Raw genomic sequence first — 24071 nt, 5'->3', positions numbered from 1 at the left:
GGTTATAAGACATGATTATTTTAATAAGTTAAACGAGGATAGAGGATTAAATATGCTGATGTACGGAATGCTATATTGTAAAGTATGGACACGGAATACAGTTTTGATATACAGTTAGCCTGTAGCAGTGAATGTAAATACTGAGATATGACACTGAAATGAATGGTTTTCATCTTGAATAATTGATTGAGTAGAAAGTATGTAACTGTAATCACTTGGATACATTAATATTGTCGTTTGATAAGTTTGAATGGTTGAATGCTCTAATTAGGGGTCGACCGATAATCGGCCTGGCCGATATATCGGGCCGATATTCTGCATTTTTAGGGTTATCGGTATCGGCCATAATTTCTACCGATATGCTGATAACATGCCTTTTTGCAGCCATTTCGTTCCTAACGCGACTGTCACTGCACGTCCTTTCCTGCACTCGCCTCTCTGAGTTCAAGAACACGGTCCCGCCCACCACAACATCTGATTTGTTTGGCACAAGAGATATAGCCAATCGACACGCGCAGCTAAACACTCTGAACTGTTTCAAGGCGCCCGTATCAAGTTAAGGGCATGCTGCTTTTCCCGCAATAAGTCACAAACACACAAGTTGCAAAAGCACAACATCATTATATGTTTACATTCTTCATCTACTACTCGTTAAAATTGTCTATTTGCATCTGTGTAGCCAGGCAAACTTAGCTTACGGAAGGAAGCACTTGAATTAGCCTACAACCAACTAGTCTCGCTGAAACAGCATAACGGAGGCTGCAGTCATTTTTAAATCCCCGTCTGGAAACGTTGTGAATGTGTCAGTAGTTCTACTCGAACAGTAGAATGACAGCCATACAGAGAGGCGGTCAAGGCAACTTTATAAAGCGCTGTTTGAACATTTAAACAAGCCAGGTGTGACTAGTATTTATAATTCTTGCGCAAGTGATTCTCCTCGCTAGCGCTTCTGATTCGGAAAGCGATATACTCTTAAAGGAGCAGCCGCTCCTGATAGGGAGTGATAGCCTACTTTACTGTATGTTTGATTTTACTTTTTTAAAAATGCTGCAGGCAGCTCCCTACACTTGGTTTGTTATTTAAAAACTACTTGAAGCTGGTAAGTCTTACTTGGTTCTTAGTGTAAAAGAATCCAGAGTGTATTTTCATTTATTTTCCACTGAAAATGGTGAGCTGTAATATAGTAGGGAGTGATTTTTTTTTATTGGTGAATATTTATTTTATTATTATTTTACTTCTCATTTTATTCTAACTAATGTTTGACTTTATTGTACAAATGCTGCCGGCATCTCCCTGCACAAAATTTCATGTTCAATTTTACAATTAAACATACATTTCATGGATATGAAGGTCTTTGTCAGTGTGTGCTATGTTTAATTTCATGTGAATTATAATGTTTACATTTATCGGTTGCACATATCGGTTATCGGCATCCCAATTCCATAATAATCGGTATCAGTATCGGCCCTGAAAAAAACATATCGGTTGATCCCTAGTTCTAATCTTTGTGTGTTAGTCCTTGCTATGAAATGGAATTCTATCCAGTATGACTGTTCAGCCGGTCGGTTTATTAGGCAGCTACATGCAGCCTGTATTTAAAGAAATGAAGACCAAGTTTAATTCAGCCATATTATCGCTTGTGTAAAGGTGACTGTGAATGTATGTTTGGAATACATGAGCATGTTTAATGAGTGCTGACAATATGAACGTACTGAACATGTTTGGTGATAAACCACGCGTATAAGAGATTATTGCACATTGATATTCTAACATGATTGGAAGTAAATAAAAGATGCACTTTGGATGAAGTACAGTATGTGAAAGCAGCAGCCTGTGTCATCTCGTCATTTTATCCACCTGTTTTACAGGTACATTATCTTTATTACTGCTGGTACCACTCTTGGGACCCGTAATATTAACTCCTTATTAACTTCGCTTGCGAGGTCTTTACAGGAAAATATCAGCCCGAGGTCTTAACAGTCCGGACCGAGCCGTAATTATATGACTTTTTTTTTTTTAATTATTTCCAAGATTAAAACGGACGGTCATTATAATGAAGCGTGACGCTGCTTTCAGTCACGTCATATTAGTAACGTAGTTAAGTCACGCCTGCAGAATAAACAGCTAGTGGCTTCAAAACTGAATTTGTTAGCGGTTAGCGGTTTCTGAACGCTCTTCGTTGCTCATTTCTTGAATAACTCGGTGACTCTCGTTTGTCTTTCGGTCATTTTTGATTTCCAATTTTTGGTTTTTTTCGGGTAACGCTGAAAGCCGGCCCCTTGGAAAGAAGCTCTGTAATCACCCACGGGCATTACGGGAAAATTCAATCAGCATGTACGATTTTACCAGAAGTAGCTCCGGCCATATAATAAACAAAAGTTAATCAACACCTTCTGACCAATCAGAATCCAACATCACTTGGGTATAAACGTAACTAGCATGTAGTATATGGATTTACCTTCAGCGTGGGTTTCGGTGCAGGTTTGTTTTTTATCTCAGGCTGTGCTTTGGGCTCTGAGAGACCGTGCATGGCTACAGCAGCGTGGCGGATGATGCACTGATGGCCGCAGTAAACCGATTCAGGCAAAGCTTCGTTACTACAGCCTGGACCGATACACTTAGGAACAGCAGCCTTCTCCTTCTTCTCTACCGTGTCCTCCTGCTCTTTCACCACTCCCTCGGCCACGCCCTGCTCCCTCACCACGGCTTGCTCTTTGGGCTCCGATGTGGCTTCGACGATGTCCACCTGAGATAACACTCAGAGCTCAGATCACAGAACCACAGAACAGGGTCAAAAACAACAAGACGAAACGCTTTTTAAAAACAATTTTGGATTGCTTTCGAGAGCAAAGAAAGATTTACGTCCAACTTGTAAATAAACACCTCGGGTACATCACTTAACAAAAACAGACAAAGAAAAAAGTTGATTAAAGAATTTCTAAACTAATTTTCAGGAGAAAACCCCAAGTGTAACGTTACAAAAGAAAAAAAGATGAGAGATCAGATGACAGACTGTCGCTTTCATCTGCAGCTGTCTGTCTGTCCTGGTTTACTCATTTCAGCAAAGCAAAGACATGTTACCGGTTGGAAGATCTTGATTCTCCTCTTTGTGCTGCGAGTGCTCGACTTCCTGATCTTCCCTTTAATGCCCTCGTCCTCGCTGGGTCTTTCTTCTCCGGCTGAGGAGGTGAACAGGCTCTCTGACGAGGAGCTCCGAGCACTTTTCGAGAGCGCGGGCTGCTGTTTCGCCAAGTCGACGGGACTTTGGCACGGCGTGCAGGACGGACAGACGTAGTCCTCGCCGTTCTTCTCCAGGAGACGGCCGCGGGCCGCGCTGATGCCGACACAGTCACCGTGGAACCATTCGTGACATCGGTCACAACGGATCATGAACCTGTGGCGTGTCGCATAAGAGCACATACGGACTTCAAAATCAGTTCCAGAAATGAGAAAATGTCAATCAAATCAGAGCTAGGACGACAGACTGGTACTGAATACTGATCCAAAGACGTCCTCATAACCAGCATGGTGACTCCGTTAGAACAAACTCACCATCCTAAGGATTAGACTGATCATCAGTAACGGAGATGAAATCAACACGGGTGTAACTTTGGACTCTGGTGGTGATGAGGCGGTCCGTTGGTTTTGGTTGGTTGAGTTTGGCCCAATCCCAATTCTAATTTCTACCCCTACCCCTACCCCTTCCCCTCCGCCTTCCCCTTGGCCCTTCCCCTTGAAACTGAGCTACAAGGAATAGGGCTTGAAATTCAACCCTTACGTATTGGGATAGCCCTTCAACGATCGCATACGTCATCGCGTACCTCCGTCAGCGTTTACGTTAGCAAAACGCAACCAAATGCGTCATTGGCTGCGACCAGCCGCTACAGTCAGAGCCAGAGATCTCTACTGGCAGGGTGTGATTTGTTAACTAACACCACTGAATGGGATATCTTTGGCGCTTCGTGCACCACATCCGACAGAATGAGGTGTCAGAATACTCATGTAAACAATAAAAGCGAGAATAACAGAACAAAACGTACGCAGTAAAGCAACCGAAAACAATACTCACTCCCAAAGCTTTTTAGCAGCAGCTTGGATTTCAGAAATCGCTGCTCATTCTCAGCTCGAAAGCGAATCAAGCGGCGTGTTTCCTCTGGATAACAACTTAAAACACGTAAATAATGGAGAAAATACATTTATGACAATCTTTCGCCGCGGGAACCGCCATCTTTCTGAAATCCGCATGAAATCTCGCTGAAATCCGCATGGCATTGTGGGAAATCACTCAAACCCCTTCGTTCGGAGTCAGCTCCAGGAAAATCTCCGTTTGGAGGGGTACAGAAGCCCTACCCCTTCCCCTACCCCTCCGCGTTAACTGGGATTGGGATACCCCTACCCCTTCACGTGAACGCGCAAAATGGAGGGGAAGGGCCAAGGGGTTGGTCCAAGGGGTGAAATGGGATTCGGCCTTTGAGATGACTTTGTTAACTATTTTCGACCCTTCACACTAGGGATGTTAACCGATGACCGACCGAATCAACGTCAACCGGTTAATTTTTTTTTGGTTGTCGGTTAAAAAAAAAAAAAAAATCATTTTGAAGCTGCCGATTTTGGAGCGGAGAACCTGGAATTCTGTGTTGTAAACGCTTGGGGCATGCCACAGGTGTAAGGACGACAGCTGACAAATCAGAAACACCCATTCAGTCATGTCCCGCCCCAGTTAAAGACAGCTGCCACTCGGCGAAAGAAAAAAAAAAGTGTAGACACAGGCTTTTTAGCTGACAAATTACTATTATTATTATTATTATTTTTTTTTTATTATTAGAAGGCACATGGAGTTTAGTCCTGCCTTGGCCAGTGCATTCTGAAAGTATGTTTCGGTCTGTAGCCAACAATGCATGTTATTGCAGATCACATCTCTCCACACAAACTAAAGGCGCAGATGCCGACTTTTTCACGGCTGAATCGTGCAGATCTGATGATTTTTTTTTTTTAGAGGGGGCGTTGGAGTGTCTGAATAATTTCATCAGAGTAAATTCTGTATTAAAATTACTAAATAAGCAAATGCCGTTACAGTCCATGAAACACAGGAAGTATGAGAAGAAAACAGTAAATCAGCGAAAACGTGCGCAGCTTTCTGATTTACTGTTTTCTTCTCATACTTCCTGTTTCATGGACTGTAACGGCATTTGCTTATTTAGTAATTTTAATACAGAATTTACTCTGATGAAATTATTCAGACACTCCAACGCCCCCTCTAAAAAAAAAAAAATCAGATCTGCACGATTCAGCCGTGAAAAAGTCGGCATCCGCCGTTTGCATCCCTGTTTAAACTCATAGGTTAACCGACTTTAACCGGCTAATGAGGCTCGGTGGTCGGTCAAGATTTTTTTTTTTTAGTTTTCGCCATCCCTACTTCACGCAATAAAATCGCCCAACATCTCCCCCCACCACCACCACTTTGTCCTGCGAGTTTATTTTTCCTCGTGAGGCACTAAAACGGAGGTTTTGTGAAATTTCTTTTTTTTTCCTGTAATAAACATTTTCCATGCTTATGACTTCCTCCGCCAGCTTCGTTGGAAGAGGTTATGTTATGTTTTCATCTCCGTTTGTTTGTCTGTCTTTTCCCAACATAACTCAAACAGCAGCGAACAGATTTCAATGAAATTCTGAGGAAAGGTGATCCATGGGCCAAGGAATAATTGATGAGATTTTGATGCAATGGATATCGATGCGGACCCAGGATTTTAATTTTGTCTTTTCCCAACTTCTTGATGTAGTTGTACAGCACGCTGACGTACCTAATACCTAATCATTGTAAACGATATCCTAAAAGGTCGCTTGAAAGGAACGTTCTTAGAAGAAACCTGTCTGTTCAGGCTCATTTCGTCAGTCGCTCTTATTATAAACTCATTGCTATATTTTGCCCCCGAGTGGAATAACAAAGCTATTTTGTGGGTGGAAGAGTACGAGAGAGGGGTTTTGAAAAAAGGGAGCCCATTAAATAATAATAAATAATAATAATAATATCCCACACAGACTGCATTTACTGCACAAATGCCACAATCTTGAGTAGCACTTTTATACTTGCGCCTACTTAATACTTTAGTTTCCCTTCTTCCTCTTCTCTTTCTGACTCTTCTGTCCTGCTCTCATTTAGCTGTCGAAAATAACGACACGCACTAAAGCGTCATGGTACCAGTATTCATACCCCTTGAACTTTTTCACATTTTTCCACCTTACAACCACGAACTTAAAAGTTTTTTATTGAGATTTTATGTGATGGACCAACACAGAGTAGCACATAATTGTGAAGTGAAACGAAAATGATAAATGGTCTTCAAAATTTTAAACAAATAAAAATCTGAAAAATGTGGTGTGCATTAGTATTCAGCCCCCTGTACTCTGATACCTCCAAATACAATCCAGTGCAATCAATTGCCTTCAGAAGTCATCTAATTAGTTAATAGAGTCCTACTGTGTGTAATTTACTCTCAGCATAAATACAGTTGTTCTGTGAAGGCCTCAGTGGTTTGTTAGAGAACACTGAAGAACAAACAGCATCATGAAGACCAAAGAACTCACCAGACAGGTCAGGGATAAAGTTCTGGAGAAGTTTAAAGCAGGGTTAGGTTATAAAAAAAAATATCCCAAGCTCTGAACATCTCAAGAAGCACTGTTCAATCCATCATTCAAAAATGGAAAAAGGATGGCACAACTGCAAACCTACCAAGACATGGCCGTCCACCTAAACTGACAGAGCGAGCAAGGAGAGCACTGGTCGGAGAAGCAGCCAAGAGGCCCATGATCACTCTGGAGGAGCTGCAGAAATCCACAGCTCAGGTGGGAGAATCTGTGCACAGGACAAGTATAAGTCGTACACTCCACAAATCTGGCCTTTCTGGAAGAGTGGCAAGAAGAAAGCCATTGTTGAAAGACAGGCATAAGAAGCCATGTAGGGATCACAGCAAACATGTGGAAGAAGGTGCTTTGGTCAGATGAGACCAAAGTTGAACTTTCTGGCCTAAATGCAAAGCGCTATGTGTGGCGGAAAACTAACACTGCTCATCACCCTGCACACACCATCCCCACTGTGAAACATGGTGGTGGCAGCATCATGCTATGGGGATGCTTTTCTTCAGCAGGGAAAGGGAAGCTGGTCAGAGTTGATGGGAAGATGGATGGAGCTAAATACAGGGCAATCCTGGAAGAAAACCTGTTGGAGGCTGCAAAAGACTTGAGACTGGGAAGGAGATTCACCTTCCAGCAAGACAACGACCCTAAACATACAGCCAGAGCTACAATGGAATGGTTTAGATCAAAGAATATTCATGTGTTAGAATGGCCCAGTCAAAGTCCAGACCTAAATCCCATTGAGCATCTGTGGCAAGACTTGAAAATTGCTGTTCACAGACGCTCTCCGTCCAATCTGGCTGAGCTTGAGCTATTTTGCAAAGAAGAATGGGCAAAAATGTCAGTGTCTAGATGTGCAAAGCTGGTAGAGACATACCACAAAAGACTTGCAGCTGTAATTGCAGCAAAAGGTGGCTCTACAAAGTATTGACGCAGGGGGGCTGAATACTAATTGTGACTAACATCACATTTTTCAGATTTTTATTCGTTTAAAATTTTGAAGACCATTTATCATTTTCGTTTCACTTCACAATTATGTTCTACTCTGTGTTGGTCGATCACATAAAATCTCAATAAAAACTTTTAAATTTGTGGTTGTAAGGTGGAAAAATGTGAAAAAGCTCAAGGGGTATGAATACTTTTGCAACTAGGTAAATAACTAATGTGTAAAAGTAAATATACCTGCATTAAAAAAAAAAAAATTATAAATAAAAAATTGAAAAATAGAGCTCGTTCATCCAAATGCCTGCCGGAAAAAGGACTGGTTTTAGCTTACTCCTGAAAACATTAAACTCAGTGATTAATTGATTATTGGATCTGATGTTCAGCATTTTCACAATTATCGCAACGTCAAAAAACGTATTCATTTTAAAATGGGAGACTTTGGCTCTCATGCGCCTGTCGGTCTGTGTGGTCTCGAGCAACGTCCCGCCTACAGCACGATCTGATTGGTTCTTCGTCGCAAGTAATCAAATCAAATCACCCATCGACAATGAAGGCTACGATGCCACACAGGAACACGTTTGCAGGCTGGAGCAGCTCCGGTGAGCGAGCGGTGCCGAGTCGTGTCAGGCTGTATATAGTGCCGAAGTTGGAATAGTCATCTTCCCGTTCGTTCAGGGTCACCGTGGTGGATCTGTTCCGCGTATTTGATTTGGTGTAGGTTTTATACCGGATGCCCTTCTTGACGCAACCCTCCCCAAATCTATCCGGGCTTGGGACTGGCACCAAGTATACACTGGCTGGGAATTTTACCGAATCTTTGGACTGTAGGGGAAACCGGAGCACCCGGAGGAAACCCACACAGACACGGGGAGAACATGCAAACTCCACACAGAAAGACCCCCATAGCCAATGGGGATCCAAACCCAGAACCTTCTTGCTGTGAGGCGACAGGGATACCCACTGGGCCGCCGTGTCGCCCTTTTTCCCCCCAACACGACCCAAAAACTCAACGGATTTGGATGAGATTTGGTGGACAGCTTTAGGATTGTTCTCGATTCCAGCGATTTGATTTTTGATACATGGCTTGGCGGAGGGATGTACTCTACCGAGTGCCCTTCTAGTTTCCGGTGTTAAAATATCAGGAAGACATTTCTATTGTGTCCGTTCAGAAAGCTGTGGCAATCGATAAAACTCAGGTTGCGGGGGGGGGGGGGGTTCTAGGTGATGCTCAGTAAACATATATATTTTTTTAAATTAGCTATCTAATGTCCACATGGCTGACGTTTTCACTCAGAGTTTATGAGAACCTGCAGTGACCGGCGTAGTATAGATCAAGAGCGCACTAGCATTTTTCATAGCTTCATATTCATGTCAGAATACTTATTATTTTTGTTGTAATGAACTAATGTAGACCTAGTTTGGCTATTTTGATAGATTTCATCATCTTTGGATATTTGAATAATATAATATATGGGATCAGATCTAATTTACCACATTATTTTATCTGTTCTTCTATTTCAGTCATAGCAACCAACATTTATACTTCGCTCTTTAATCACTAAAAGCTGATACACGTGTAGCCATATTTCTTGGCAGTGCATCCTGAAATTTTGATATTAATATACAAAGTCTAAACGATTTTACACCATCTGAAGCTAAAGCGCGTGTGTTGAAATGCTGTTTTACGATTCGGCGCCATATTTGGCGAGTTGTAAACCGAGCGTGACGTCGCGCGCTCTGATTGGCTGCAGAGTTCAAAATGAAGGCGTTCGTTAACACCCGATAGTTAATTTATGCACGATCGTATTTAAACTGTTTACCTGGCCTTTGGCCAGGCTGGGGAGCGTAGAGTTTGAACATATTTCTATTTGAATTTCACCGTTCTGATGGTCTCCTTGCCGCAACCGTCTTCGTCTACAAGATGCTATTTTCCCGCCAAAATGACGCTTCCGAACATCTCCGAAGATGCACGAAGACGACACACTCCTGCCGCGGAGCGGAGCGTGACGAAAACAAAGATGGCGGACCTCGTATCGAAAAGGTGCATTTTACGAACAATTTCTTCACAATTCTGGGTAAAATATGAGTAATAAAATTTGTTAATTTGTATCGAAAACGTACTGGCCCGCCCGGGCCACTGTTTGGCCAAATTTAGTGGCCCGAAAGACGTAAACACCGCCGGGCCATCGGGCAAGTGCTAATGTCGAGCCCTGCATACTACGACTCTAAGGCAAAGGAGGCGGAGCTTTCAGGAAGCGCATTAAAACCGGAGACGTGAAAAACGCTTAGGCGACTCGTTCCTGATTAGTACGTGGGTCATCTCCCGTTTGACTGGGGATACACAGGTTATTATTGAGCTCTGACGTAAAATACATAAAGGTCGCCAGTCGGGCATGTTTGGTGTGTAATCAGGAGGGTAAAAGCTGCACTGATGGAAAGCAGCCTTACCGAATTATGACTCTGGTATACAGTGCTCGGCGTAAATTAGTGCACCCTCTTTGAAAAGGAACATTTTAAACAAATATCTCAATGAACACAAACAATTTCCAAAATGTTGACAAGTTTAATATAAAATCTGTTTAACTTATAACGTGAAAGTAAGGTTAATAATATAACTTAGATTACACATTTTTCAGTTTTACTCAAATTAGTGGTGCAAAAACGAGTACACTCCACAACAAAAACTACTACATCTAGTACTTTGTATGGCCTCCATGATTTTTAATGACGGCACCAAGTCTTCTAGGCATGGAATGAACAAGTTGGCGACGTTTTGCAACATCAATCTTTTTCCATTCTTCAACAACGACCTCTTTTAGTGACTGGATGCTGGATGGAGAGTGATTCTCAACTCGTGTCTTCAGAATTCCCCATAGGTGTTCGATTGGGTTCAGATCAGGAGACGTACTTGGCCACTGAATCACTTTCACCCTGTTCTTCTTCACAAATCCAACAGTGGCCTTAGATGTGTGTTTAGTCATGTTGGAAAAGTGCACGACGGCCAAGGGCACGGAGTGATGGCAGCATCTTCTCTTTCAGTATAGAGCAATACATCTGTGAATTCATGATGCCATCAATGAAATGCAGCTCCCCGACACCAGCAGCACTCATGCAGCCCCACATAAGGACACTGCCACCACCATGTTTCACTGTAGGCACCAGGCAGTTTTCTTTGTATTCCTCACCTTTGTGACGCCATACAGTTTTGAAGCCATCAGTTCCAAAAACATTTATCTTGGTCTCATCACTCCAGAGTATAGAGTCCCAGTAGTCTTCATCTTTGTCAGCATGGGCCCTGGCAAACTCTAGGCGAGCTTTTTTGTGCCTGGGCTTTAGGAGAGGCTTCTTTCGTGGACGGCATCCATGCATGCCATTCCTCTGCAGTGTCACGGGAAATAGTCACCCCAGTTTGGCTTTCTACTTCTTTAGATAACTGCAATGAACTTGCATGCTGATTTTCTTCAACCCTTCTCATCAGAAGACGCTCCTGTCGAGGTGTTAACTTCCGTGGACGTCTCTGTGAGATGGTTGCAGTTCCATCTTTCTTAAGTTTTCGTACCACTTCTGCTACAGTATTCTGACTGATAAGTAAAGCTTTGCTGATCTTCTTGTAGCCTTCACCTTTGTGGTGGAAAGGAATTATTTTCTTTCTCAGGTCTTGTGGTATTTCTCTTCCATGTGGTGCCGTTGCCGACAGCATGAAATGGGAAGGGGTTTTCTTTAAGTAACACCCTTTTATAGTCAGCTGTCTGCTGGACACCTGTGTAACGACTAATTAGACTCATCTGTGATTGTGTTCTTGTTAAATTAGACATTTGTAGTCGACAATTGAGCTTTGCTCCAGAGACTTTCAGTGGGGTGTACTAATTTTTGCACCACCCTGATTTGAGTAAAACTGAAAAATGTGTAATCTAAGTTATATTATTAACCTTACTTTCACGTTATAAGTTAAACAGATCTTATATTAAACTTTGTCTTGTCAACATTTTGGAAATTCTTTTCGTTCACTGAGATTATTTAACATGTCCCTTTTCAAAAGGGGGTGTACTCATTTATGCCGAGCACTGTCATTTAAGATGTTTTCGACCCCGTGTTCATGTGCAAGACACATCACGGGTTAGTTAACATGTTACAAGTGGCGCAGTGTTACTCTTTATCCTCCTAGACTGGACAAAAACGAGTTCTCAGCCCATCACCAGTTCAATTCCAAGCGCACAACCTCACCTTTAAAAAAAAAAAAGTCAAATCTCGACGTATTTACCAACCAAATGAAGTTTGCGATGCTCATCAAAACACACCTCGTCAGCTGCCAGGGATGGGTCGGATTTCTGAGCAGCGTTTGTGCTCCTGAATTAAATCACCACCTTTTAAAGTTCATGTTTTTGTCGGGCTTTTTCGGTTCGTCATCAAAAGTAACGGCAAAATTTTAGCGATATTAATAACAAATGCAACACAGAGTCGCTCTCTGAAGAAGGCAATTCTGTTCAGTCGATAAGAAAGGGATCAGTATCATTTAGAAATGTCGTTTTGCCGTAATATCTTCCAACACTGAGCAGTATTAAGTCCCTATGAGGATGACGATAGTACGTGACCCTAGTTGTGTAAGAAAGCAGCCTGTTTGAACAGTTTCAGAGCTCGACATTTAACGGTGGTCCGACTGTCCGGGACAACCAAACGTTTGGTCAAATCCGCATCCGCCTGTCCGACGGAACGAGTTGAATATTTGACGAAAATCATAATTTTTATCATAATTATTCAAGAGTTACATCAATAAAAGTTCCAACAAAACTAGTTCAATCCCCTCAGTGATCTGGCTGTGCTATTGTTTAAGAATTTCCGAGTAAATAACCACGTTGTAATATCTAGATTATTAGACTCGTTGAAATGGCGATCAAAAACCTCACCGGTGTTGAATCTTCATTCCATTTTTCTTTTCTATGTTCCAGATATGTTAACATTAACCATCACAAACGTCGTAAAATATATTTCAAGGGAATTTTACGACAGTGAAAGCCGAACTCACTTACGGTTTGTTTCCGTTCGCAACTTTATCATCATGTCCGATTTGTTTTCTCTGAATTGAATTAATTTCTATTTCACGTTTTACTGGATTAAATCAAGCTCTGACTTTATTTCCTCCAGAAGCTTTGAATTTGGGTGAGTCGAACGCTTAAAACTGCAGATCACGTAATGGGTTAGAACACACACACACCATAATGGCGCTCTAGATAGGATCTTGAAATCGCTTAGGTTTAGTGTACACGTCGTAGTACAACCCCGATTCCAAAAAAGTTGGGACAAAGTACAAATTGTAAATAAAAACGGAATGCAGTAATTTACAAATCTCAAAAACTGATATTGTATTCACAATAGAACATAGACAACATATCAAATGTTGAAAGTGAGACATTTTGAAATTTCATGCCAAATATTGGCTCATTTGAAATTTCATGACAGCAACACATCTCAAAAAAGTTGGGACAGGGGCAATAAGAGGCTGGAAAAGTTAAAGGTACAAAAAAGGAACAGCTGGAGGACCAAATTGCAACTCATTAGGTCAATTGGCAATAGGTCATTAACATGACTGGGTATAAAAAGAGCATCTTGGAGTGGCAGCGGCTCTCAGAAGTAAAGATGGGAAGAGGATCACCAATCCCCCTAATTCTGCACCGACAAATAGTGGAGCAATATCAGAAAGGAGTTCGACAGTGTAAAATTGCAAAGAGTTTGAACATATCATCATCTACAGTGCATAATATCATCAAAAGATTCAGAGAATCTGGAAGAATCTCTGTGCGTAAGGGTCAAGGCCGGAAAACCATACTGGGTGCCCGTGATCTTCGGGCCCTTAGACGGCACTGCATCACATACAGGCATGCTTCTGTATTGGAAATCACAAAATGGGCTCAGGAATATTTCCAGAGAACATTATCTGTGAACACAATTCACCGTGCCATCCGCCGTTGCCAGCTAAAACTCTATAGTTCAAAGAAGAAGCCGTATCTAAACATGATCCAGAAGCACAGACGTCTTCTCTGGGCCAAGGCTCATTTAAAATGGACTGTGGCAAAGTGGAAAACTGTTCTGTGGTCAGACGAATCAAAATTTGAAGTTCTTTATGGAAATCAGGGACGCCGTGTCATTCGGACTAAAGAGGAGAAGGACGACCCAAGTTGTTATCAGCGCTCAGTTCAGAAGCCTGCATCTCTGATGGTATGGGGTTGCATTAGTGCGTGTGGCATGGGCAGCTTACACATCTGGAAAGACACCATCAATGCTGAAAGGTTTATCCAGGTTCTAGAGCAACATATGCTCCCATCCAGACGACGTCTCTTTCAGGGAAGACCTTGCTTTTTCCAACATGACAATGCCAAACCACATACTGCATCAATTACAGCATCATGGCTGCGTAGAAGAAGGGTCCGGGTACTGAACTGGCCAGCCTGCAGTCCAGATCTTTCACCCATAGAAAACATTTGGCGCATCATAAAACGGAAGATACGACAAAAAAGACCTAAGACAGTTGAGCAACTAGAATCCTACATTAGACAAGAATGGGTTAACATTCCTATCCCTAAACTTGAGCAACTTGTCTCCTCAGTCCCCAGACGTTTACAGACTGTTGTAAAGAGAAAAGGGGATGTCTCACAGTGGGAAACATGGCCTTGTCCCAACTTTTTTGAGATGTGTTGTTGTCATGAAATTCAAAATCACCTAATTTTTCTCTTTAAATGATACACTTTCTCAGTTTAAACATTTGATATGTCATCTATGTTCTATTCTGAATAAAATATGGAATTTTGAAACTTCCACATCATTGCATTCCGTTTTTATTTACAATTTGTACTTTGTCCCAACTTTTTTGGAATCGGGGTTGTACATACTAAGGCTAAGATAGCTAAGCGCTAGCTAGAATGATTTTGTTATCCGTCCAGAAAAATGACGACACGTGAGCTAACCTTGCAGCTGCGCTCACGAGGAAGGCTTTCCTTTTCCGCTTGTGAGAGAGCCGAGTACGCCGTGTTTGCCCACGCTGACTTGTTTTCGTTAAAAGTAGGTCAAACAGACACGGCGGTCGTGTGATATTGTTGCTCGCTTCAGCAATCTCAAAAATCGTAAAACGCAGGACGCTTTTTATCTCGGCAAAACATTTACACGCAGGATACACGGTGCGTGTGCAGCAGTGAAACATCTCGGAACTCCAACAGCAATAGAAATAGAACGTTTTGCCCAGAATTCAACTTTGCTGTCAGAACCTTTAAGTTTGATTTAGTGCGCCCGTATGGAACGGTTTCTCTTGATATTCACATTGCTGCTTTACGTGCAGCTACTCTTCTTGATATTTCCAGTCGGAACGTTTTGATTGCTAATTGTAAAATACGTCCAGATCTCGTTCGTTTGTTTGTTAATTAGTACGACAACGTACACGAGACATCCGGTGCGTGATATCGGACCAGTACCAGTAACCAGAGGTTTTGTTTTTAATGTTACTCAGAACACTCCTGTAAACCACTCACTCTGAAATTAGGATTTAGGACAAGTGACAAAATATTAAGGACTCGAACAGGAAATGCTGGTGCGATGTGGTACTTGCCTATTATTGTGCTTCTGTTGACAAATACAATAGACGGCGTTGGGGTCGCTGTATTCTTCATCGCTATCTGAAGACACATCGACGTCGTTTTGCTCATCCTCTTCTTCATCCTCCTCCTCCTCCTCGAGCAGAGCTGATTTCCGGCTTTGTGCCTTCACCGCTGACCTGGCGGCCATTCGATCAAAGAGCGAAGAGAAGTTTTCTTCTGATTGTAGATCACACAGCTCTTCATCATCTTTCTGGTTTACGGTCTCGGTGTTCAAATCTACACTTCCTTTGTCATTCTCCTCTAACTTTTGTCGCTTCCTGGCTCGCTCTTGAAGCTCTCGGAGCGTCAGCTCGTCGCTGTCTTCGGCTTGATCCGATGCCTCCGGGCCTGACGTGGCCTCCTGCGATAAGCACCGCTGACGAGACGCCGTTATTAAATCGTCCGGATCAGGCTCTGGTTCTGCCTCGACAGCTCTCCTGGTTCCTCGGGCTCTTTTCGAGGCAGTCTCGCCAGGCTGCTTGCCTCGCCCTCGTCCTCTCCCTCTGCCCTTCGGCTGGCGCAGGTTCCGACGCGGCGCCAACGTAACGAGGTCCAGGTTTCCGATTTCTTCAATGAATTCCCGTCTGGCTATCGTGCTCCTGCGGAAGCCCCAGGTTTTGGTGGCCTGTCCGGGCGACAGATCGTCCATCTGCTGCTTCTCCATCTCTACTGCATGAACGATAAGTGACAAGAGAATGAGTTCATAAAACACCAGACATTAAATCAGGCCTATTCAAATAGCGGCCCGGGGGCGAAATTGGCCCGATTGAAATTTAATCCGGCCCGCGGCAGATTTTTTTTAAACAAAACAAAAAACATATCTACGTATCTGCCGCGGTGCACAGTTTTCTCTACCGCTCTGGCACAGACCAGAATACAGGTCGTCTCCATGGTGACAAACACTCATTCTCGCGATGTGACACTCCATGCAGCTACAGCAGTGGCAACATGGCGCTGTCCAAGCAACATCGCAAAGTTGACAGAGAAAACCGTAAATTTCAAAGCGAATGGACTGAAAAGCACTTATTTACTTTGCCAACTACGGCAAGCGATAGACCTGTGTGTTTATTGTGCAACGAATCCGTCGCTGTGGCCAAAGAGTACAACGTGAAGAGACATTTTACAACAAAATATGCTTCATTTTCTGAGCAATACCGAGAGGGCTCCGAGGACAGACGAAGGAGGATAGACAGACTGGTAACTTCTTTTGAACAAAGTCAGCGTGCAATTGGTGGCTTTTGCACAGAACAAGAGAGAGCTTTTATTGCATCTCTACTAGGGATGTTAACCGATGACCGTTTGACCGGTGGTTGACCGAATCAACGTCAACCGGTTAATTTTTTTTGGTTGTCGGTGAAAAAAAAAAAAAAATCGTTTTGAAGCTGCCGATTTTGGAGCGGAGAACCTGGAATTCTGTGTTTGTAAACGCTTGGGGCGTGCCATGCGGTGTAAGGACGACAGCTGACAAATCAGAAACACCCATTCAGTCATGTCCCGCCCTCCTGCTGCCACCCGGCGAAAGAAAAGTGTAGACACAGGCTTTTTAGCTTACAAATTACTATTCTGTTTTTTTTTTTTAATTATTATTAGAAGGCACATGGAGTTTAGTCCTGCCTTGGCCAGTGCATTCTGAAAGTATGTTTCGGTCTGTAGCCAACAATGCATGTTATTGCAGATCATCTCTCTCCACACAAACTAAAGGCGCAGATGCCGACTTTTTCACGGCTTTTTCATGGACTGTAACGGCATTTGCTTATGTAGTAATTTTAATACAAAATTTACTCTGATGAAATTATTCAGACACTCCAACGCCCCCCCTAAAAAAAATCGGATCTGCACGATTCAGCCGTGAAAAAGGCGGCATCCGCCGTTTGCATCCCTGTTTAAACTCATAGGTTAACCGACTTTAACTGGCTAATGAGGCTCGGTGGTCGGTCAAGATTTTTTTTAGTTTTTGCCATCCCTAATCTCTACGAGTATCGTGGATACTGACGAAAAAAAAAAAAAGACCCTTCACCGAGTCGGAAACTATTAAAGACTGCATGCTGGCGGTTGCTGACGAAATGATTGTTGACCAAAAAATGAAAGACAACACGTCCTCATCTATTAAAAAAAAAGTACTATTTTTCATTACATTTCACAATAAAGGAAAAGAATAATGTACCTTATTTTATTTCATATATTATGTACCTTAGTATAGTATATTTTAATTGCCTTTAGCTGATATCAATTTTATGTCAATTGTCTGTCTGGCCCTCACAAATTTTGTCATTTTCTAGTTTGGCCCCCCTGCAAATGTATTTGAATAGCCCTGCATTAAATGAAGAAAGGAGGCGTGGCTTACGGGTCAGTCCTAGGGCTGCATACCGGTACTGTACCGTGAAAATCGAATCGGTACAGGTCCAAAATACCGGATCATGAAGTACCGGTACTGTACCGATATAAATTTACACCAAGTATCTGCTTATTTTGTGAATGAAGATGCGTAAATCCTACCACAAAGACGAAAATTTAGCCGTGCTGAAACTTGAAATCAGAGCCATCTTTGATTTGAGATCCTCTCGCCACAGTCTCACGAGACATTGCGAGAGCTTGGCTGATCCAACGTTCTGATTGGTCAAAAAGACTCAAAAGCAGGTCAGCCATTTTTCCTTTGCTGGCATTGGCGGCCTTTGTTGCTTTGTGTAATTTTGCCGCGCAAGTTAAAGGCCGCGGACTGCGCGTTGTCTGTAGTACTCTAGTGTAGTCACTTCTCGCTGTGAGACAACTTATGACTTTTTGTCCCAAGTTAACTATACATAGTTTGCACATGACGTCACAGAGTCGGGGATTCCCTGGTGGCGGCCATCTTGCGGGTCAAGCTTACCGGACGGGTCACTGAGCACACATTGTAACGCGTGAGTACAAAGTCTTCAAAAGAACCCAAGCAGGCTATTTAAAGCTAGCAATGGTGCACACCTGTTGTATTCACGGCTGTCGTAATAGGTCAGATGATGACGTCAAGCGGAGCTTTTATGGAATTCCCACTGTACGGGAGCACGAAGGCGAGCAAACAAAGAAACTCAGCATACAAAGGAGAAATCTATGGCTTGCAAGAATCAACCGCAAGGATTATCAGCCTTCCAAACACAGCAAAGTCTGCTCCGATCATTTTATAAGTGGTAAGTTGTTTAAATAAACAATCAATTGTGTTTGTTTTTGGAAACCAAAACATCGTGTAAACAATCTCTGGAGAATGCCTAACTGGAACCGCTGAGTGTACGTTTACATTGTAATGTACACTTAATATCGCTCGTTTGTCACGTTTTCTATTTCCAATGTTTACATACCTTGGCTGTAATTAGGACACGACTGTCACTTGGTTTTATATGGCGGACTTCACGGACCCAGCCACAGACAAAATAATTGTATGACTCCAGCGACTTGTATGCTTTGAGGTCGTCAAGTGTGTAGGCACTTTTACTATTCACGAAATAGTTCACAATATCAGGGTACGATATGGATGGCAGCCCTGCATAGTCACTTGAAAATGCATCTTTGTCCACTTCGCAGGGGTCAATTCCCCCAATCAAGGCCAGTTTGGCTGCATACCGTTGTCGTGAGATGTCGTCTAATGTACTTCCGTTTGCTTGATTTTGCCGACATTGATCTTTATTTTAGAAAACTGACTACGTATTTTTCGGACTATAAGTCGCACTTTTTTTTTCATGGTTCGGCTGGCCATGCGACTTATACTCCGGTGCGACGTATATATGTTTTTTTTTCACCGCGAGAGGGCGCTATGTAGCTTTGCATGCAAGTATGTGCCGTGTACTCTATTAATACCACTGAAAGAAAAAAAATACCGTTACAACTGACAACAAAACAAATTAGCATTACAACAACAACGACTGAACAGAAATATGCCGCCAAAAAGAAAATCATATACTGCTGAATTCAAGCTGCAAGTAATTAAATATGCAGCCGAAAATGGTAACAGAGCAGCTGAACGAAAGTTTGGATGCAGTGAAAAACTTGTTAGGGACTGGAGGAAAGCGGAGGATAATTTGAAGGGAATGAACAAAGATGAAAGAGCCATGGGGCGATAATAAGCCCTACCGGTAAAAATATTCTAAAAGCAAACTGATTAATGCATCAGTAATAGGCTACTAATATTAGTTATAATAATAATATAGGCTATTAGTAATAACGATAGTGATAGTATTAAAGATAGTAGTAGATATTTAAAATAATCAGACTAGGCTACTTACAGGGCAAAGGGCGCGTTATCACTGCTCAGCTGTTCGTTTATTCAATAAACAATGCAGTCGCACAGTAACCATGCGCCGCTTATCAGATAGAATCAAATGGGCCTTTTCCACTACCCTTTTTCAGCTCACTTCAGCCCGACACGGCTCGCGTTTCAACTACCTCAGAGCAGCACGACTGAGCTCACTTCAGCCTTACTCAGCACCCAAAACTCGCACGGTTTTGGAGTGGGGCTGAAGCGAGCCAAACCGAGCCGAGTGGGGCTAGGGGCATGAGGAGACACTCCCCTGTGCACTGACTGGTGAGGAGGAGTGTCCTCACACGCCCACACACGCCCCGCGAGCACACTGGGATCTGTAAACACCGTAAACCCGGAAGAAGAAGAATTACGAATTACGAGAATTTCTGAAGCCTTATGTGCCTCGCCTCATCTATACGCTCTTGCCAGTATCTGCTGGCGTTGTCGGTGACAACAAGCCACAGCACCAAGACCAGCAACACTAACGACCCCATGTCCTTCATGTTTATTGTTTACTATCCGGGTCGTGAGACTACCGCTTAAAAGCTCACTGATGTCACTGTTTGCGCCGCCTAACGACATCACGTGACGTCCACCCACTTTCGCTAACTCCACCCAATGTGTCCACCCACTTCCAGCCAGCACGGTTCAGCGCGGTTGTAGTCAAAATGCAACCCCAACAGCCCCACTCAGCTCGACTCAGCCCAACTCAGCACGGCACGGCTCAGCCCGACTCAGCCGCGCTGGTAGTGGAAAAGCCCCAACAGATTCTATGGATAGAATAACCCTTCAAAAAAAGTGCGACTTGTAGTCCGGTGCGACGTATATATGTTTTTTTTCGTCTTCATAATGCATTTTTTGGCTGATGCGACTTAAACTCCAGAGCGACGTATAGTCCGGAAAATACGGTATATAACTTCATAAATTCGTCCGAGATAACGTAGCCGGTAATAGCGATGGTCCGTTTTGTTTGCCCCACAAGATGGCGGCTGGAGGGCGTTCCCCGGAATGCCGTGACGTCAGTGAAAACTATGTATAGGGTGACTGAGAAGTGAGGTAGGAAACCTAGTTATGTTCGGTTTTCTTTGAATAAAGATACTGACAAGTTGTCAACAGTTTATTAATGTTTCTGTCATTATTGAAGAAGTTCAGAAGAATTTGTCAAATTGTTCAGGTACAGGTCCGGACCTGTACCTAAACCTCTGTACCGGTACCTGTACCTGTACCTGATGTTATGTTTATACTACGTTCAGACTGCACCCTGAAACGACCCATATCCGATTTTTTTGCCCATATGCGACCTGTATCCGATTTGTTATTGACAATCCGAACGACACAGATCCGATTTTTTCACATGCGACCCAGGCCGCTTGGATATGTGGTCCTAATTCTGATGCATATCCGTTATTTTCACATGCGACTGCAGTCTGACCGGACAGGTCGCATTCATGCGACCGACACGTCATCAACAAGAGACAAACGTCACTATTCTGCGTTGGCTAATCCCGCCTCTTTGGTGGAAAACAACAACATTTGTACAGTTTTCAGAATTTAAATAGACTTTTATAGAATTGATCAAGCTAATGGTGGATTTGGTAGGGACCTGGATGTTGATCTGTTAGCCTGATTAAATAAAACCGTTTCTATAACTGATTTATAACTTAAACCATCCTGTATTACAAGATTATAAGATTGCTCTGGAAATTTCCAGTAACGCTACGTTCACACTGCAAGGCTTAATGCTCAATTCCGATTTTTTTGTGAAATCCGATTTTTTTGTGAGGTCGTTCACATTAACAAATATATGCGACTTGTATGTGATCCTCAGTATGAACGAAAAGCGACCTAAAAGTGTTCCGCATGCGCATTGCAGGATACGACGACGTCACACGCAGTGAGCATGGCCAGTGTTTACGGAAGTAAAACCGCCCGGTTGCGGTATGACCCATCCAATCTAGCTTGAATAGCTGCATCCCCCCAAATGGAAATCAGCTCCCTAACCTCTGCGTCCTTCCATTGAGAAGATTCAGAACCTTCACAGCCCGAAGCGTCCCTCGCATTGATGTCATGCGCAGGGGTGCAGATACATTTTTTTGAACTGGGGGGGACAAAAAACTGGGGGGGACAAAGCTGCCAGCAAACCAACCCCAACCCCGATATGCCTGTCAAACTTGTTGTGGGTTACCATAGCATCCAAGCTCGAGCTCGCAACCTGTGCAGTCTGCGCAGCTCAACCAACCGAATATCAGTCTTTGTTTTGTTTTATGTGAGTTGTTGCAACTATGTATACACTGCTGTGCACCTCAATAAACCGAATGGCAATTAGTCTTTTGATTTTTCCGTGAGGTTTGCCTTATGCAAAGAAAGACAGCATAGATGTTTTTTCCTCCCTATAAGTGGGGGGGACCGAGCGAGGTGAATTTAAATCTGGGTGGGACGAGTCTACTGTCATACACAGGAAACTTTAGGTTACTTCCGTAAACACCGGCCATGCTCACTGCGTGTGACGTCGTCGTATCCTGCAATGCGCATGCGGAACACTTTGGCTACGTTCACACTGCAGGCTGAAGTGACTCAAATCCGATCTTTTCGCCCATATGTGACCTGTATCCGATCTTTTATTGACAATATGAACGACACAGATCCGATTTTTTCAAATCCGACCCAGGCCGTTTGGATATGTGGTGCTAATTCCGATTCCTATCCGCTCTTTTCATATGCGACTTCAGTCTGAACCGCCAGGTCGCATTCATCCGACTTACACGTCATCAACAAGCCACAAACGTCACTATTCTGCGCTGAAGTAGGCGGCGGGTCTCTCAAAAAAGTTACAACAACATGGCGCATAATCACGGGCGCAGATAGAGGGTGGGACTCGTCCCACCCAGATTTAAATTCACCTCGTTCGGTCCCCCCCACTTATAGGAAGGAAAAAACGTCTATGCTGTCTTTCTTTGCATAAGGCAAACCTCACGGAAAAATCAAAAGACTAATTACCATTCGGTTTATTGAGGTGCACAGCAGTGTATACATAGTTGCAACAACTCACATAAAACAAAACAAAGACTGATATTCGGTTGGTTGAGCTGCGCAGACTGCACAGGTTGCGAGCTCGAGCTTGGTTGCTATGGTTACTAACAACAAGTTTGACAGGCATATCGGGGTTGGGGTTGGTTTGCTGGCAGATTTGTCCCCCCCCAGTTCAAAAAACGTATCTGCGCCCCTGCGCATGACATCAATGCGAGGGACGCTTCGGGCTGTGAAGGTTCTGAATCTTCTCAATGGAAGGACGCAGAGGTTAGGGAGCTGATTTCCATTTGGGGGGATGCAGCTATTCAAGCTAGATTGGATGGGTCATACCGCAACCGGGCGGTTTTACTTCCGTAAACACTGGCCATGCTCACTGCGTGTGACGTCGTCGTATCCTGCAATGCGCATGCGGAACACTTTTAGGTCGCTTTTCGTTCATACTGAGGATCACATACAAGTCGCATATATTTGTTAATGTGAACGACCTCACAAAAAAATCGGATTTCACAAAAAAATCGGAATTGAGCATTAAGCCTTGCAGTGTGAACGTAGTGTTGGAGATCGCATACAAGTCTCATATAATTGGTAATGTGAACGGCCTAACAAAAAAATCGGATTTCACAACAAATCGGATATGGGTCGTTTCAGGTTGCAGTCTGAACGTAGTGTTAAGTACGCAGCCCTAGTCAGTCCTGGGGAAAGAGGCGTGGCTTATGGGTCAGTCCTGGGGAAAGAGGCGTGGCTTATGGGTCAGTCCTGGGGAAAGAGGCGTGGCCTGGCTTGCCTCAAAACCTTTCACACTAAAACGTGACCTGGAGCTAAACCACACTGTATGACGTTGCATTTTACGAAAATAAACACCGGAAGTAAACAACCCAAGCTAAGAAACAAAACATTCGCTGCGTCTGTCGTTTACACTAGTTAGCTAGCTAGCTAACAGCTAACCAATTCACTACGCGCGTAAACTTCACAATTATTCCCTGTTTTGTGGATTATCCTTTTATTAACCATAATGTTACAGTGTTCACGCGCACCCGCTGTTAGCAACATGCTAATCCTTTACCCTACCGGACTCTGAGAAGGGATTACCATTCACAAGCTGCTCCTCCAGGCATCCAAATCGCAAGAAAACGTCATCTATAGGCGTCCCAGCTTTACTTTTTGACATTTAAAGCGTCGTATTTACAAACTTTTTTTTTTCCTTGAGAAATTTCTCCGCAGACATTTTCACACTTTAGCTAAAAGGCGCTAGCGAACTTCCCCACACACGCGCGCGCACCAGCCTACTCACAGCGCGTCCATTTTGTCCGTCATGAAAGGGGCGTGGCCTCAAAGGCTTTACAATTCCCATCCAGTGTCCGAGCAAATCCCGCCTCCTCCAGCAGGACGCAATAGGACTGGCTGGTAGTTCGGAAACGAAGCACGCTGATTGGCTGAATCAGAAGTCCTTCAGATCACTGTGTGGAACACAAGCCTCATTCACACAGCGCTCATTATGAAATTTAAATAAAGCTCAATTTACATCAGTAGCGATCTATATTTTATACACACACGTAACTGTCTTTTAATTTTTT

At 43.3% G+C, this 24071-nt stretch overlaps 1 protein-coding gene across 4 annotated transcripts in view; it reads right to left on the bottom strand.

The window, feature by feature from the left end:
* Positions 1 to 23804, bottom strand: part of si:ch73-181d5.4 (death-inducer obliterator 1) — a 93250-nt gene extending 69446 nt beyond the window's left edge. Inside the window, exons 1-4 of one of the 4 annotated variants that reach the window (XM_060937176.1) lie at positions 23566 to 23804; positions 15173 to 15869; positions 3082 to 3394; positions 2459 to 2746 (exon numbers count right to left, since the gene is read on the bottom strand). In XM_060937176.1, the coding sequence (XP_060793159.1) occupies positions 2459 to 2746; positions 3082 to 3394; positions 15173 to 15869; positions 23566 to 23665 (1398 nt within the window). In that variant the 5' untranslated portion in view covers positions 23666 to 23804. The other 3 variants (XM_060937177.1, XM_060937179.1, XM_060937178.1) reach the window with 3 other exon arrangements.
* Positions 23805 to 24071: the final 267 nt, after the last annotated feature.

The sequence above is a fragment of the Neoarius graeffei genome, chromosome 13, assembly GCF_027579695.1.
Source record: "Neoarius graeffei isolate fNeoGra1 chromosome 13, fNeoGra1.pri, whole genome shotgun sequence".
In the NCBI taxonomy this organism is placed as follows: Eukaryota; Metazoa; Chordata; class Actinopteri; order Siluriformes; family Ariidae; genus Neoarius; species Neoarius graeffei.
Note: the sequence above shows the minus strand (reverse complement) of the source record. Positions and strands in the feature narration are given on the sequence as shown.